The sequence below is a fragment of the Mirounga leonina genome, unplaced genomic scaffold, assembly GCF_011800145.1.
Source record: "Mirounga leonina isolate KUSES-001 unplaced genomic scaffold, KU_Mleo_1.0 Mir_126, whole genome shotgun sequence".
In the NCBI taxonomy this organism is placed as follows: domain Eukaryota; kingdom Metazoa; phylum Chordata; class Mammalia; order Carnivora; family Phocidae; genus Mirounga; species Mirounga leonina.
Genome location: NW_023270314.1, coordinates 27326066 through 27339446, shown reverse-complemented (window position 1 = coordinate 27339446; position 13381 = coordinate 27326066). Strand labels below are relative to the sequence as shown.

The 13381-nt window shown below is 39.4% G+C and overlaps 1 protein-coding gene across 5 annotated transcripts in view; it reads right to left on the bottom strand.

Moving 5' to 3' along the window:
* The window catches only part of LIMA1 (LIM domain and actin binding 1), a 93707-nt gene that overhangs the window by 23095 nt on the left and 57231 nt on the right, over window positions 1–13381 (bottom strand). For all 5 annotated transcript variants that reach the window (XM_035002687.1, XM_035002688.1, XM_035002689.1 and 2 more), the window contains one exon: window positions 12122–12586. In XM_035002687.1, the coding sequence (XP_034858578.1) occupies window positions 12122–12586 (465 nt within the window). The remainder of the gene's footprint in view (window positions 1–12121; window positions 12587–13381) is intronic.

Genomic DNA, 13381 nt, shown 5'->3' with positions numbered 1-13381 from the left:
CTGGTCACACTTACACTACAATGCTTACTATGTGTCCCTCTACTGAACTGGAAGCCTGCTGAGGGCAGGGACCATGTTTTTGTTTTTTAAATAGAAACATGGATGGTACAGATTTTTTGAATAAATTATTCTGTGAGTCCTGTAAACTACTACATTTATATCTCTCATATCTAGGGTAGATCTCTAATTAAAGTTATAAATTATAATTTTTAAGACTGGAAAAGTAACTTAAGAGAAGGTCATTTAGTGTCACAGAATGTTCCCAGACAATAGTACACAGAGAGTATGTCATGTTTATTCAGCTTGTAATGAGAGACTTCAACCAGAGCTTATCATTCAAATCTCAATTTATTTCCAAATAACTTGAAGTGGGAAAGATATCTGAAATCCAGTAGGACAGAAGAGTAAAACACTTAGCACCCTTCTGAAATCAACATTAGTAAATAGTTATTAAACCTTTAAGTTCAATGGACTAATCAACAGTAAAGTTTAAGACTGAACTTTTTCAAGTCCTCCCCCACCCCCACTGGAGAGAGAAAACATGCCACTTCAGAAATCAGAGCCAAGGCCTGGTTTGTTTGTACCATACCAACGACAATAGTTTCTTGCAAATTCAACATACATTTCAAATAATTTATCTCCAGTCAGCTTTGCTAATTACATTATTAACTGATAAAAAAATAAAATAAGCTGTAGCAACTCTAACCTTGCCACATTATGCTCAGGTCAGCTGCACCAACATCAACCACATCCACATGACTCACATGATGCAACAGAGTCTTGCTCTGAGAGCAGCCCCCCATCTAGAAATGAAGATCACCAGCCAAAACAAAAAGATAAATTTGACAGGACACCCTCCCCATCCACATTTTTTTATTTTCAAAACATTTTTCATTTGCAGATAATTAAAGTAAAGGAAATTCCAAAGACTTACTCCAAATTCTGCTTGACTGTAAGATGATTACTATAAAAATTAGAATTTTCTGGGCTCAAAAAAGGGAGAAAGCCTGGAAATATTTTTATTTTTATTTTTTTTGGTAACCAAAGGAGAACGGGTTCTGCATCCTTCATAATGAAGCAATATTTCAAATATTTACATTCTGTTAAAGGTAAAGTTCAGGTACGATTCCAAGAGTATGCATTACGTGTCACAACCTGCAGATAGCTCGGTTTTCTGTCTGTACTTGTAGTCAAATCCCTCTCTGTCTCATGCAGAGTCCCTGCACTGGCATTACTGGGAGCAAGCCCATTTAGAACCAGAATATATGCCTTGCTAGGGCAGGGACTTACTTTGGTTTTATTTTTATTTTTTTTAAAGATTTTTATTTATTTATTTGACAGAGAGAGACACAGCGAGAGAGGGAACACAAGCAGGGGGAGTGGGAGAGGGAGAAGCAGGCTCCCCACTGAGCAGGGAGCCCGGGGCTTGATCCCAGGACCCTGGGATCATGATCTGAGCCAGAGGCAGACGCTTAACGACTGAGCTACCCAGGCGCCCCTTACTTTGGTTTTAGATGCATAAAATTCTCCATCTTTGCTAGCTTTCAATTTAAACCTTCAGGTTAAATAAAGTTAAGAACCTTTTCTTTTTTAAAGCCTTCTGGTACATGAGGGTATCAGGACTCCAAATTCTTTTCTTCCAAGTACTAAAAAAGTGAATGTGCAAAGCCATTTGGTCTTCAAGAAAAATAGAAATGTCTCTGGAAATCAAAGTTATATTGACACTGGTTCTGAAGAAGAACACAGCTCTGAGATGGGAGAGCTTTTAATGAGATCCCAGATGAAGCACTAAGCATTTCTTTCAATACTGGTTCACCTCCAAATCACTCAAATATTAAGAATAACAAGAACTCAAATGCATTTACAATGAATTTTGTGATCCTCAGTGGTAATCTGAGGTACAGGAAGAAGGAGGAGTTTCCTCTAATATTTCTCAAGGAAGTAGAAGAACACAAAAAGAAAAAAAAAAAACAGGAATTCGTATACTGAAATACTCTTCTGTAACACATTTTTATCACATTTCAGCCCTGTTTACTCAGATGCCTGAGGGAGCCTGTTAAGAGAAAAGACAAGACACTTCAAGACTTTCTGGAATTTCCTAAGACTTGGCCTCACCCCACCCCACAAGTGCTCCTTCCTGTCAGCTGACTGTAGTAACTCTCATTAGTGGGACGGCCCCTTGAAATACTCTCCGAGAATCCATAAACTAAATGCATCAACACATACCAGTAAGAGAAAAAGAGTTTAGAGCCTTTAGCCAGTAGTCTGTAGAATTTCTTTCCTCTGGAAAATTATCTTTTCTTTTTTTTAAAAAGATTTTATTTATTTATTTGAGAGAGAGAGAGAAAACAGAAGGGGGGGGGGACAGGCACAGGGAAAGGAAGAGCAGGGAGCCAGATGCAGGGCTCAATCCCAGGACCCTGAGATCATGACCTGAGCCAAAGGCAGACTGTTAAGCAACTGAGCCACCCAGGAGCCCCTCTGGAGAATTTTCTTAAAGGAATAAAGTAAGTGAGGTTCCAATTATCAAGTAAAAAGCAGGATTTCCTGTCCCCCCTAATTTTTAGGAAAAATTCTGTCTAAAAGTTGATTCTCAATACCTTAATTTACCTCATACCTCTCTCAGCCACTTTCTTCAACCTTTGAACTTTGACCTTCCTTCTGACTCTCATCCCTCCAAAGTCAAGGGTAGAGGATGACCTTTAGGGAAAATGGGACTTTGCTGAACTATGCATATGGCGTAGATAAAACCTAGCCTTAATTTCTCAAAGTACTGAGAGACAACATTTCCTTCTACAGGTAGAAGAAAATAGAAAAAAATGGAGCTCTTTTAAGTAAAATAATACATATAGAAGGAGTTCTTTATATCCAGATTGTGGGATTTCTTTATATTTTCTGTATTTCTAAGCATTCTACAAAAATTACGTGTTACACTTAAAATTAGGAAAAAAAGAAAAGAAAGGATGGGGCGCCTGGGTGGCTCAGTCAGTTAAGTGTCTGCCTTCGGCTCAGGTGATGATCTTAGGATGCTGGGATCCAGTCCCATCGGGCTCCCTGCTCAGCAAGGAGTCAGCCTCTCCCTCTGCCCCTCCCCCTGCTTGTGCTCTCTCTCTAAAATAAACAAAATCTTAAAAAAAAAGGAGAGGCAATACATCATATTTATTAATACAAATAGATAAAAATGATAAAAACCAAATGCTGAGAAGGTGCTGGAGAATTAAATATGTCCTTAGATTGTGCTAGTGTTATAAAGTAGTATAATTTTTGAGAACCAGCTGAAAATATATAAGAACATGGTTTTTGGGGTTTTTTTAAAGTTTTTTTATGTATTCACTTGAGAGAGAGACAGGGAGAGAGAGGGAGAGCAAGAGCGGGGGGGAGGGGCAGAGGGAGAGGGAGAAGCTGATTCTGTGCTGAGCACGGAACCCGATGTGGGGCTTGATCCCAGGACTCTGGGATCATGACCTGAGCCGAAGGCAGACATTTAACAGACTGAGCCACCCAGGCGCCCCAAGAAGAATGTTTAATGAATTATGACTTTTGATCATGAGAACATCACTTCAGTAATATTGCCCTTCCCCCAAAATAACTAAAAACAAAATGTTTCTGCCAAGATGCTTAGAGCTTTTTATTAGACTAGAAAAATATCTAATTATTGGGGCATGATTAAACTATAATGAAATACTACATTGCCATAAAAGGATAACCACATGAACTAGGAAAATACATAGAAAGGTCTATATAAAAAAGACCAAACAAAAGATAAGGCACACAAAAACTGAGCACACAGGGATGAAAACCATGTAAAAACTAATTATGCAATGATAGGATATCATTGTGCACAGTTGTTTCATTCTTTTTTCCTGGTTAAAGTTACTGGTTTTTCCTGGTTTACTTGGCTTTTTCTTTTCTTTTCTTTTCTTTTCTGGTTTACTGTGTGTGGCAGGGGAGGGAGGAGGGACAAGCTTCTAACTCAAGAGTTTTAGTACAAATCTCTTGCATTCCAATGTATTTCTTCTCTTCACTGCCCTGATGCTTTTAATTCAGTTACAAGACTATAAAATGTGGGAAGAGGGAAGATAGAGAGCTAAAGTCTTTGAGAATACAAAAGTTGATATGTTTAAAATTTTTCCCAGTTTCTTTAGATTTCAGATAAGGAAGGCCATGGCCAGTTGTTTTTACCTAATACACAGTTATTACAATATTAATGAAGACACTGTTACATGGTAGAGACAGGGTACTAAACAATTTCAGTCCTTGTTCTGATATTAATTAGCCAATCACATTGGGCATGTCAGTTAACTTCTCTGACCTCAGTTGTTTCCACATGTAAATTAGGGATTTTATTTATTTATTTATTTTTAAGATTTTGTTTATTTGACAGAGAGAGACACAGCGAGAGAGGGAACACAGGCAGGGGGAGTGGGAGAGGGAGAAGCAGGCTTCCCGCCAAGCAGGGAGCCCAATGCGGGGCTCGATCCCAGGACCCCGGGATCATGACCTGAGCCAAAGGCAGACACTTAACTACTAAGCCACCCAGGCACCCCTAAATTAGGGATTTTAATATCCTGAGAGCAGTGAGCTGGATTAAATAACCTTACAGTCCTGTACAGTTTTTAGATTTATGTCAAAGATGTTGATAGGGATTTTTCACTCATTGTAACTGATGAGTTAGAAGACTAGAGAAGAAAATGACTAATATATTCATCTGGATATACACACCTATGTTGTCTAATCCAGGAGTGAGTCTGATTCCAGAAAGATAAAGGTGGTCGTATTTGAGGGGTAAGTGAAGTCTTTCTGGCCACTCCAAACTCTAATGGAGCCAAACTTGCTTACAGAACGTTCCAGTCATCTGACCGGCCTTCCTTCCTTCCTTTCTTTCTTCCTTTCTTTCTTTCCTTCCTTCCTTCTTTCCTTCTTCCTTTCTTTCTTTCCTTCTTTCTTTCTTTCCTTCTTTCAGATTTTATTTATTTGAGAGAGAGAGAGAATGAGTGGTGGGGAGCAGCAGAGGGAGAGAGAGAGAAGCAGAAGCCCAATGTGGGGCTCAATCCCAGGACCCAGAGATCATGACCTGAGCCCAAGGCAGAGGCTTAAGCAACTAAGCCACCCAGGCGCCACTCTGACATTTCTTTTTAACATGTTTTTGTTTTGTTTTTAACTTTTCAACATGTTTTATTGTAATGAAACCGGCTAAAAACCAGTAAGTAGTTAAGTTGGCCTGAAAGTAAACAGAAGAGACATGACTGGTCTCCAGTTGGTACATCAAGAGCAACAAACAGTGAGAAATATCAGAATTCCCTGACCCGCATCTCTACACCTGGATCCATTATTACCTTACCATGAAAGACAAAAGAATTACTAATTAAGGGTAAATAAAACTTAATTTACACTGGTATGACGTCTTTACCAGAAATGATCTGCTAGAGAGTCAGTCAAAATAACACTGACAGAGTGTACTTATATTTTGAAATTATAGAAGAAGCTATAAATCATGGATGAATATAACAAATCATCAAAAAAATTACTTTTAGGGGCCCCTGGGTGGCTCAGTCGTTAAGCGTCTGCCTTTGGCTCAGGTCATGATCCCAGGGTCCTGGGATAGAGCCCCGCATCGGGCTCCCTGCTCCGCGGGAAGCCTGGTCTCCCTCTCCCATTCCCCCTGCTTGTGTTCCCTCTCTCACTGTGTCTCTCTCTCAAAAAAAATAAAATCTTAAAAAAAAAAAAAAAACTTTTAGCAGGATATATGAGAAAGATGGCATTGATAGAAAAATCAAAGATAATTATTGTGTTTATTTAACAAAACCAGTTACTGTATCCATATTTAAAGCTCTAGTAACGTATCTATTGGATGTTTAATGTTGGGTCAATTTAAGATTTATGATTTGCTGATAAGCAAACTGAAGATATACTCGCCTACATTAAGATGACTATATTAGGGGTGCCTGGGTGGCTCAGTCAGTCGAGCATCTGACTTTGGCTCAGGTGTGATCTCAGAGTCCTGGGACAATCCCCACATCCCACGAGTCCCACATCCCAGAGCCCCACATCCCACATCGGGCTCCCTGCTCAGCGGGGAGTCTGCTTCTCCCTCTGCCCCTCCTCATACCCCACCCCCTGCTTGTGCTTTCTCTCTCTCTCTCAAAAAAAAAAAAAAAAAGACTACATTAGACCCTACAGTGATGTTGACAGTTATTCAAGTCCCTTTCCGCCCTAAGTCCATCTTAAAATTATGGCTTAAAAATATGCAATTAATACCAATTATGAACATCCTCGGAATTTTATTCTTCTTGGAATATAATTTCAAATCACTTACTTAAGACATTAAGGAAGCAGAAGAAAAATGTTATTAAGATACATTAAGTGTATAAGAGAGGATATGTAGTTGTTAACCAAGGAAGGAGAAAATAAAATGTCATGGATAATTTTATAACAATGTACAGATTCCCTATGGACACCTACCCATTCTTCAAGAAGGCAAATATAAATTGTCTCCTTGATGTAGATTACAGATTGGTTGGCTATGGATAAAATATCTAATGAACACAGATCAGACTTCAGCTTGGTTGCCTTATTTTCTCCAGGGCTTACTCCAGGACAGCAACACGTAAACACTGTTCTGTATGAGTTACAGAAAGCTAAACAAAATACCAAATGTCACTTCCAGGAAGTTACACAAAGAAAAATCACAAAAATTTTGGACTGTTTGAAGAAGGATGGTTTTAGTCTCATATTAACAAGTGCGGCTTTTGTTGGTGTTTTGGTGCTAGCCACTCATATAATGATCCTGGTGACAAGAGGAACAGAAATTCTAAGGGAAGTTTAAGGGCTTAGAAGTCTAAGGGAAGAAAAGTAGCAAACAAGTGAAAAGGGGGCTGGGACAAGGGAAACTTCCATTTTTATTTTAGATACTTCTATTTTAGCTGAGTGTACTGTTTTGCCTTTGTAATATAAGACAAGTTAATACAATTAAAATATGACTAACTGGAAGCATTAAAATATACCATGAATAATGGGGGGAAAAGGAGAAAGAAAAAAATTTCTAAATAGTTTAATTCTTTTCACTTATGGACAAACTTATTATTTTCTCATTGCGACTTCCCATCCATGGTTAGTCTCCAAAGAATGAGCAAATGAGTGAGCTTATGTGTTTTAGGAAACAGTGATTTTTGGTGAGGAGGTACTCTCTCCTCTACTCTATCAAACTCCTCTCCTAGAAATTGGAAACATTTCATGGAAGAAGTACTCTAGCGGCGCCTGGGATCGAGCCGCACATTGGGCTCCCTGCTCGGCGGGAAGCCTGCTTCTCCCTCTTGCACTCCCCCTGCTTGTGTTCCCTCTCTCGCTGTGTCTCTCTGTCAAATAAATAAATAAAATCTTAAAAAAAAAAGTACTCTACATCTGTATCAAAGTATCAACGGATATCCACAGTCTAGTCTTATTTTCTTGCATTACACCTAAGTTGTTCAATCTTGACCCACCAGAAAACAATAATTGAAATAGGTTATGAAGGCAGAAATATGTCACCCAAATATTCGGTCTTTATTCTCCTATCCAAGGATTTGTGTGAACCAAATATGTTAGGAACAAAACAGAAAGAAGTGAGACTGACTGAGCCTGTCACATGCTCCTTATATGCTCCTGGTCATTCCAGGGCATAAAAGAGGTACTTAATTTTTTGAATAACCACATCCTGGTTTTAAAGATTATGGATTCAAATGTCAACAAGATGATAACTGAATGTTGGTTATGACTAATCAGCTATCTTTTTCATAAAAGGATATCCAGAAATAGTTACCTCAGCTACCTAAAATCCAGATCAACATATACACGAAGTTAGGATTGCTAGACCACCTCAGTATATGCCACTTGGGGCAGGGGGGGGAAATGTTTCTTTTTCCTAGTAATGATGGTAGGTTATATTAATCCACCCACTGCTCATTTGCTCATAGGAATTAGAGCCATCATGTTCAACTAAACTATCTGATCTGAACAATGTATCTATTCACTAAAGGTAGAGAATAAGTGAGGAAGAGCATTTAATCAATTCTTACTATTTATAAGCTATTTGAACTCTAAGCTTTGTTTCTTCCTTTTATTAAGTAAGCACTAAGAGCTAAGTCCTTATACTAACCATTGGGAAAGAAAAACATCACTTTGAAAGAAATTACAGACTTCGGGAATATACAAATTTTTAAAAAAAGATTTTATTTATTTTTTAGAGTTAGAGAATGGGGCTGGAGGCCTGGGAGGGGAGGAAGAGCAGAGTGGAAAGCAGAACCCCGCCCCCTGCCCCAGCACAGAGCCCAATAGGGGGCTCAATCCCACAACCCTGAGATCATGACCCGAGCCAAAAGCAAGAGTTGGACGCTTAACCGACTGAACTACCCAGGTGCCCCAGGAGTGTACAAATTTACACATGATTATTAAGGGAAGCATGATATAAATGCCCAAACAGAAGTAAAAAGAAAATTCCATAGGTATAGGAGAGTAAGAAGGGTTAATTTATCTGAGAGAAGCTGAGGTAAGGTCTCAACAGTTTTGACAGACCTTTGGGAGAAAAATTTCAGAAGACAGTAACTGCGGATAGGTATGAATGATTTAGAGAGTAAGGAGTGATCCAGGGTTTAAGTATAAGACTGGCTCTGAGATTGAAAGGTAGGTTGAGCTCAGACTGTGGAAGACCCAGTATTGAATATGGATTAATTCTGAGGCATCAAATTTTCTTAAAGATTGATTTATTGATTTATTGATTTATTGATTTATTTATTTGAGAGAGAGAGAGAGAATGAGTGGGAGGGGCAGAGGGAGAGAGAATCTTAAGCAGATTCTGCACTGAGCATGGAGCCCTACATGGGGCTCTATCTCATGACCCCAGATCAGGACCTGAACAGAAATTAAGAGTCAGATGCACTTAACTGACTGCCTGGGTGGTGCCCTGGGTCATCAAAAGTTTCTGAGTAAACTAATTTACAACTCTATTTAGAAAAATAAATAGCAACAGTGTAGAGGATGCATGGGAAGAAAGAAAAGAGGCTGATGGGGGAGGTCATAGCAATACTATGGGACCAGACAGAATGGCCCATACTTGAGAGATGTGTAGAGGGCAGGCTGGCTTGCTTATTTATTTATTTATTTATTTAAAGATTTTATTTATTTATTTGAGAGACAGAGAGAATACAAGTGGGGGAAGAGGGAGAAACACTCCCTACTGATTGGGGAGCCCGATATGGGGCTTGATCCCAGGACCCTGGGACCAGGACCTGAGCAGAAGGCAGATACCCAACTGATACTGAGCCACTCAGGCATCCTGAGGGTAGGCTTATTTAGATGGCTTAGTAAGTGACTGACTGGGAAGAGGAGGCAGGCAGAAGGAAGAACTGATTCCAAGTTTTACAGACAAGAAGATTTGGTGCATGGTAATGCATGAAGGGAACTGGGGTAAAGCAGGTTTTTGGTTGGAAAGACAATGGATTCTTTTTTAGCCTTCTTGAATGTGAGTGCCTAAGGGATATTCAAAGAGAGATGTCTGATCTGGCAGGCAACCAGAAATATGAGGCTGAAGCTTGGGTTAAGAACTGAGAATTAAAATCTAGTTTGGGGGTTCACCTCTTAGAGTCATGGAAAGAGGTGAGATTTCACAAGGAGAGAGAGAAAAACAGGAGGGCAGAGATCAGGAAGAAAAGTGGACAAGAAGAGAACCATCTCAGGCAAAAGGGAGCAAGAGAGACTAACAAAAGTGGAACTCAAGCCAATTAACTTTGTCTCCTGTAAATAACTGAGAAAAAGATTTAAGAGGACACAGCATTAGAGCATTATTTCCATTACCTATGTGCTCCCTGCCCCTGCCCAGCTAGTTAGTTGAGATTCAGTCCACTTCTCTAAAATTTAGTTACAGAACCAAAGATTCACACAATTTGTACCTACTATATTTGCTTGTCTTACGGAGGTACTAATTTGTTAGCTCTGAAGTGCACACTCTTTCTTGTAGACTCTTGCTCCTAAAGCGATTTCTAGTGTCCCTACCATATTTCTCAGAGCTTCCTTCCAAAGATCCAATTATGTAACTTCCCGATTAAAGCGTTATCCATGTTAAAGCTGAAATTATGTTAACGATAACTGTAACGTAATTTCAAACTAATTTTGTTATTCCTTAAGCTAAAGTAGACAAAACTTTTAATATTTTTTGAAAATATTAGACAAAACTTTTTAAAAGTAAACTATTCATGTTTCTAACATGGATAAAGGATGGTTATTTAGAAACAGCTATAAAACCAAGGGCAGTTCTGTTTTACCAAGCAGTCCATTAAGTGACAAATGACTATTTAATCAGGAAGTTTTAAAGGGCACCTAAAAAAGCCCAGGTCAATCTTAGACACCCCTCCTCCACCCCCCCATCTTCCTACACCATTAACAATCAGGCTGCCTGCCCTGTGCTATTAGAGATCTAGAAGGATCTTTCTTTATATGAGGAGTCTTTCTCTACTCTGACCAGCCACAAAGTGATAGGCTTGTTCTGACCCATCTCTCGCCAGACATTTATGAGAAAAAAGTCTCTCACCAGATCCTTACACATAATCAGCATTTTTGTTTGCTGCAATCCCAGTCATTTCCTACCTTAGGCCAGTTTCGACATGCACCAGGCTTTTGCACTGAATCGACATTGTGTGTGCTGGCATGACATCAGCCGTCCCGCCCCTAACAGGGTCTCTGAGGAGGAGGCTTACAATGGTGCTTTGAGTCACAACAAAACCCCTTCCTCTCTATTTAGGATTTCTGACATTTTTTCCCCTCCACTTAAAATTCTTCTTCCCATTTAAATTAAAAAAAAAAAACCTAAAAAAATTTTTTTATTAAGACCATAAAGGATAAAGAGGGAGTTGGCAGGCCTAGAGGACTAAAAATTGAGAGGGATGAGAGTTTTAAGGAAAGTCATAAAACTGCTTTGTGGTTACATCTTTTGCCAACTGGTTTCAGTGTTAAAATAGAGCTAAAACTCATGCACAGGAAAGGGTTCTAGGTTTGCAAACCTTTACAAATTCTTACTACATCCTCGAAATAGATGATCCTTTAAACACCCAAGAACTTTTCTAGGCTGGAAAGTTCCAGCCACTGCAAGTTACGGAAAGAGATAAACTAAGTCACGTCAAACATAACTGAAGATTATAGGACGAGTTATCAAATTTTTCTCTCAGAAAGAAGGTCTTATACCATTACTTCACACATGCAGGGATTTGGGCCAAATATTTAGCTTAAAAAATTTCAGCTTTCCCATCTAGATGGAATCTAGAGAAAATGATGGCTTTGCTTCCTGTCAGATCTGTTTATTTCATTATAATGACTGTTGTAACAAACCATCCCCATGTACAAAGCCAGATACGCAGGAAAGTATGAGAAAACTGGAAAAATTTACCAGTTCTGCCGCCCCTGGATTGTGTTATAAGTCACCAGCATATGTAACTCATTTTCTAGTTAAGTAATTCCCTCTGGGTACCCGGTCTGCAATCCACACGAAGGATCAAATTTCATTAGCAGTTGTAGGAAAATGCAACCCTGAGCATTTGCAAGTCAAAACTCCTGAAGGCTACAGCTAATCTGGCTATCCTCACTGATTTTTCCTGGGAGAGGATTTTAGCTGATAGAAAACATTTGTTGGATGGCACAGATGAGGAAGTGGAGAAGAGAAGGAGTCAGCTAGCAAAGAGACAACTAAGCCTCAGTCTTAATGTTAAACTCTGGCCTTAATACTCAGCCTGCAGCTGTGTCCAAGCAGAGAGAGATTCAGCAGTAATCCCACCCCCCAAAGCTACAAATGACAAAAGGCACAGGAAGACAAATTAAAAGGGCAAGCGTATAAAAACACAAAATCTAATCGGCACCAAACTCTTCATTTCTAGATATTAACCTGAATCCCAGTGTGTGCTTGATTTCACGTGAAACTGGGTCACAGATCCGCAAAATCTTAAGCATCTGTGTAAATAATTCGAGACTTCTTGTTAATTCACTTAATTTTGAATCAAAAGACATACTGGCCACCACTCAAACTGTCTAGATCAGAAAAACTGCTTTGTTTAGTCACTTGAATCAGCTTTCTCAAGCCTGCCACCGGCCCAGTCCTTACCTTGGTTTGAGTTGGTTCACCTTTCTCAAACATCATCTTAAGCCTGTTCAGCGGAACATTGTATTTCTCTATTTTGTTTGTGGCTTCTGTGTTTTCACTGATTTCAGGTTTTCCTACTTCGTGCCTGGATTCTCCTAGACAATTTTCCATTTTTTTACTTTCTTTCGAGTGGTCTTTAAGACGCTCGCTGCCCTCAATGAGGAGATTCGGCCACTGAGTAAGGGCTTCAGAAGGTGATCCGAGTCTAGGTCTAGGGTGGACTCTTTCTTCCTGGTCAGCTTCGGCCTCAGGGGCAGAGCTTCTAGCCACTTCACCGGCAGGATGGTTGCCTCCGTGTCTGACCTCAGCGCTGCCGTTTCGCAGGGAGTCTGTGTGAGACTCTGTTCCCAGGGCTGGGTTCTCCCACTTCTTCTTTAACACAGTCAGGATACCCCTCCTGCAGTGCTGGGGGAGATTTTCAGTGTTCTAGAAGAGCAAGAAGTAAGTGCCAGTTATAACTTGCCTGTTGAAACATTCAAACATGTTGTTCTTTGTAAAATGAAAGTTAAAACTCTAAGCTGCTCCTGGTCCACGGGCGTTTCAGACAGCTGTGAACAGTTACAGCCCTGCCACATGGAGAAAGCATCCACCAGGGGAGAGGGGAAGAGAGAAAAAGTCAGGAGCTGAAGCAGGAAGTGATAAAACAGGATAGCCTTATAAGGACAAAATGAGGAGAAAAGAGAGCCCAGATCTAATGATAGTTACATTGGAGACAAGGGATTTTTATCCAAAGATTAATAAGGAAAACAAGAAAGAGGAAGCAAAATACTAGGTACTTTAAACACCGCAAAATATGCATTAATACAAGTTCATCATTACATACCACAAAATTACATGGGGAATCCTGCTGGGGGTTTTTTTCTTTTAAATATGACAAAGACATAGTATAGCTGAAACTATACAATACCATAATTGTGGATAGTATCATCAAGGATTGAAAGTATTTGTAGAAATTTAGAGAACTCACCAGACTTTTACATGCATTTGCATAAATGATATCTCATCATACCTGCCATAATCTACATGCATATGAACAAATTTTATTTTTACATAAGAACCTAATCCTCTTTTTTTCTTCTGCTCTTCTCTACACACGTTTGTCCATGTGTAAATTCTCAATTATCAGAAAATTTACTATTTCACAGATCCTCTGGTAGAAAAATATCCTGGCTTCATATGAAAACACTACCACCCACTTTCTTGATTGAAGGACACACATTT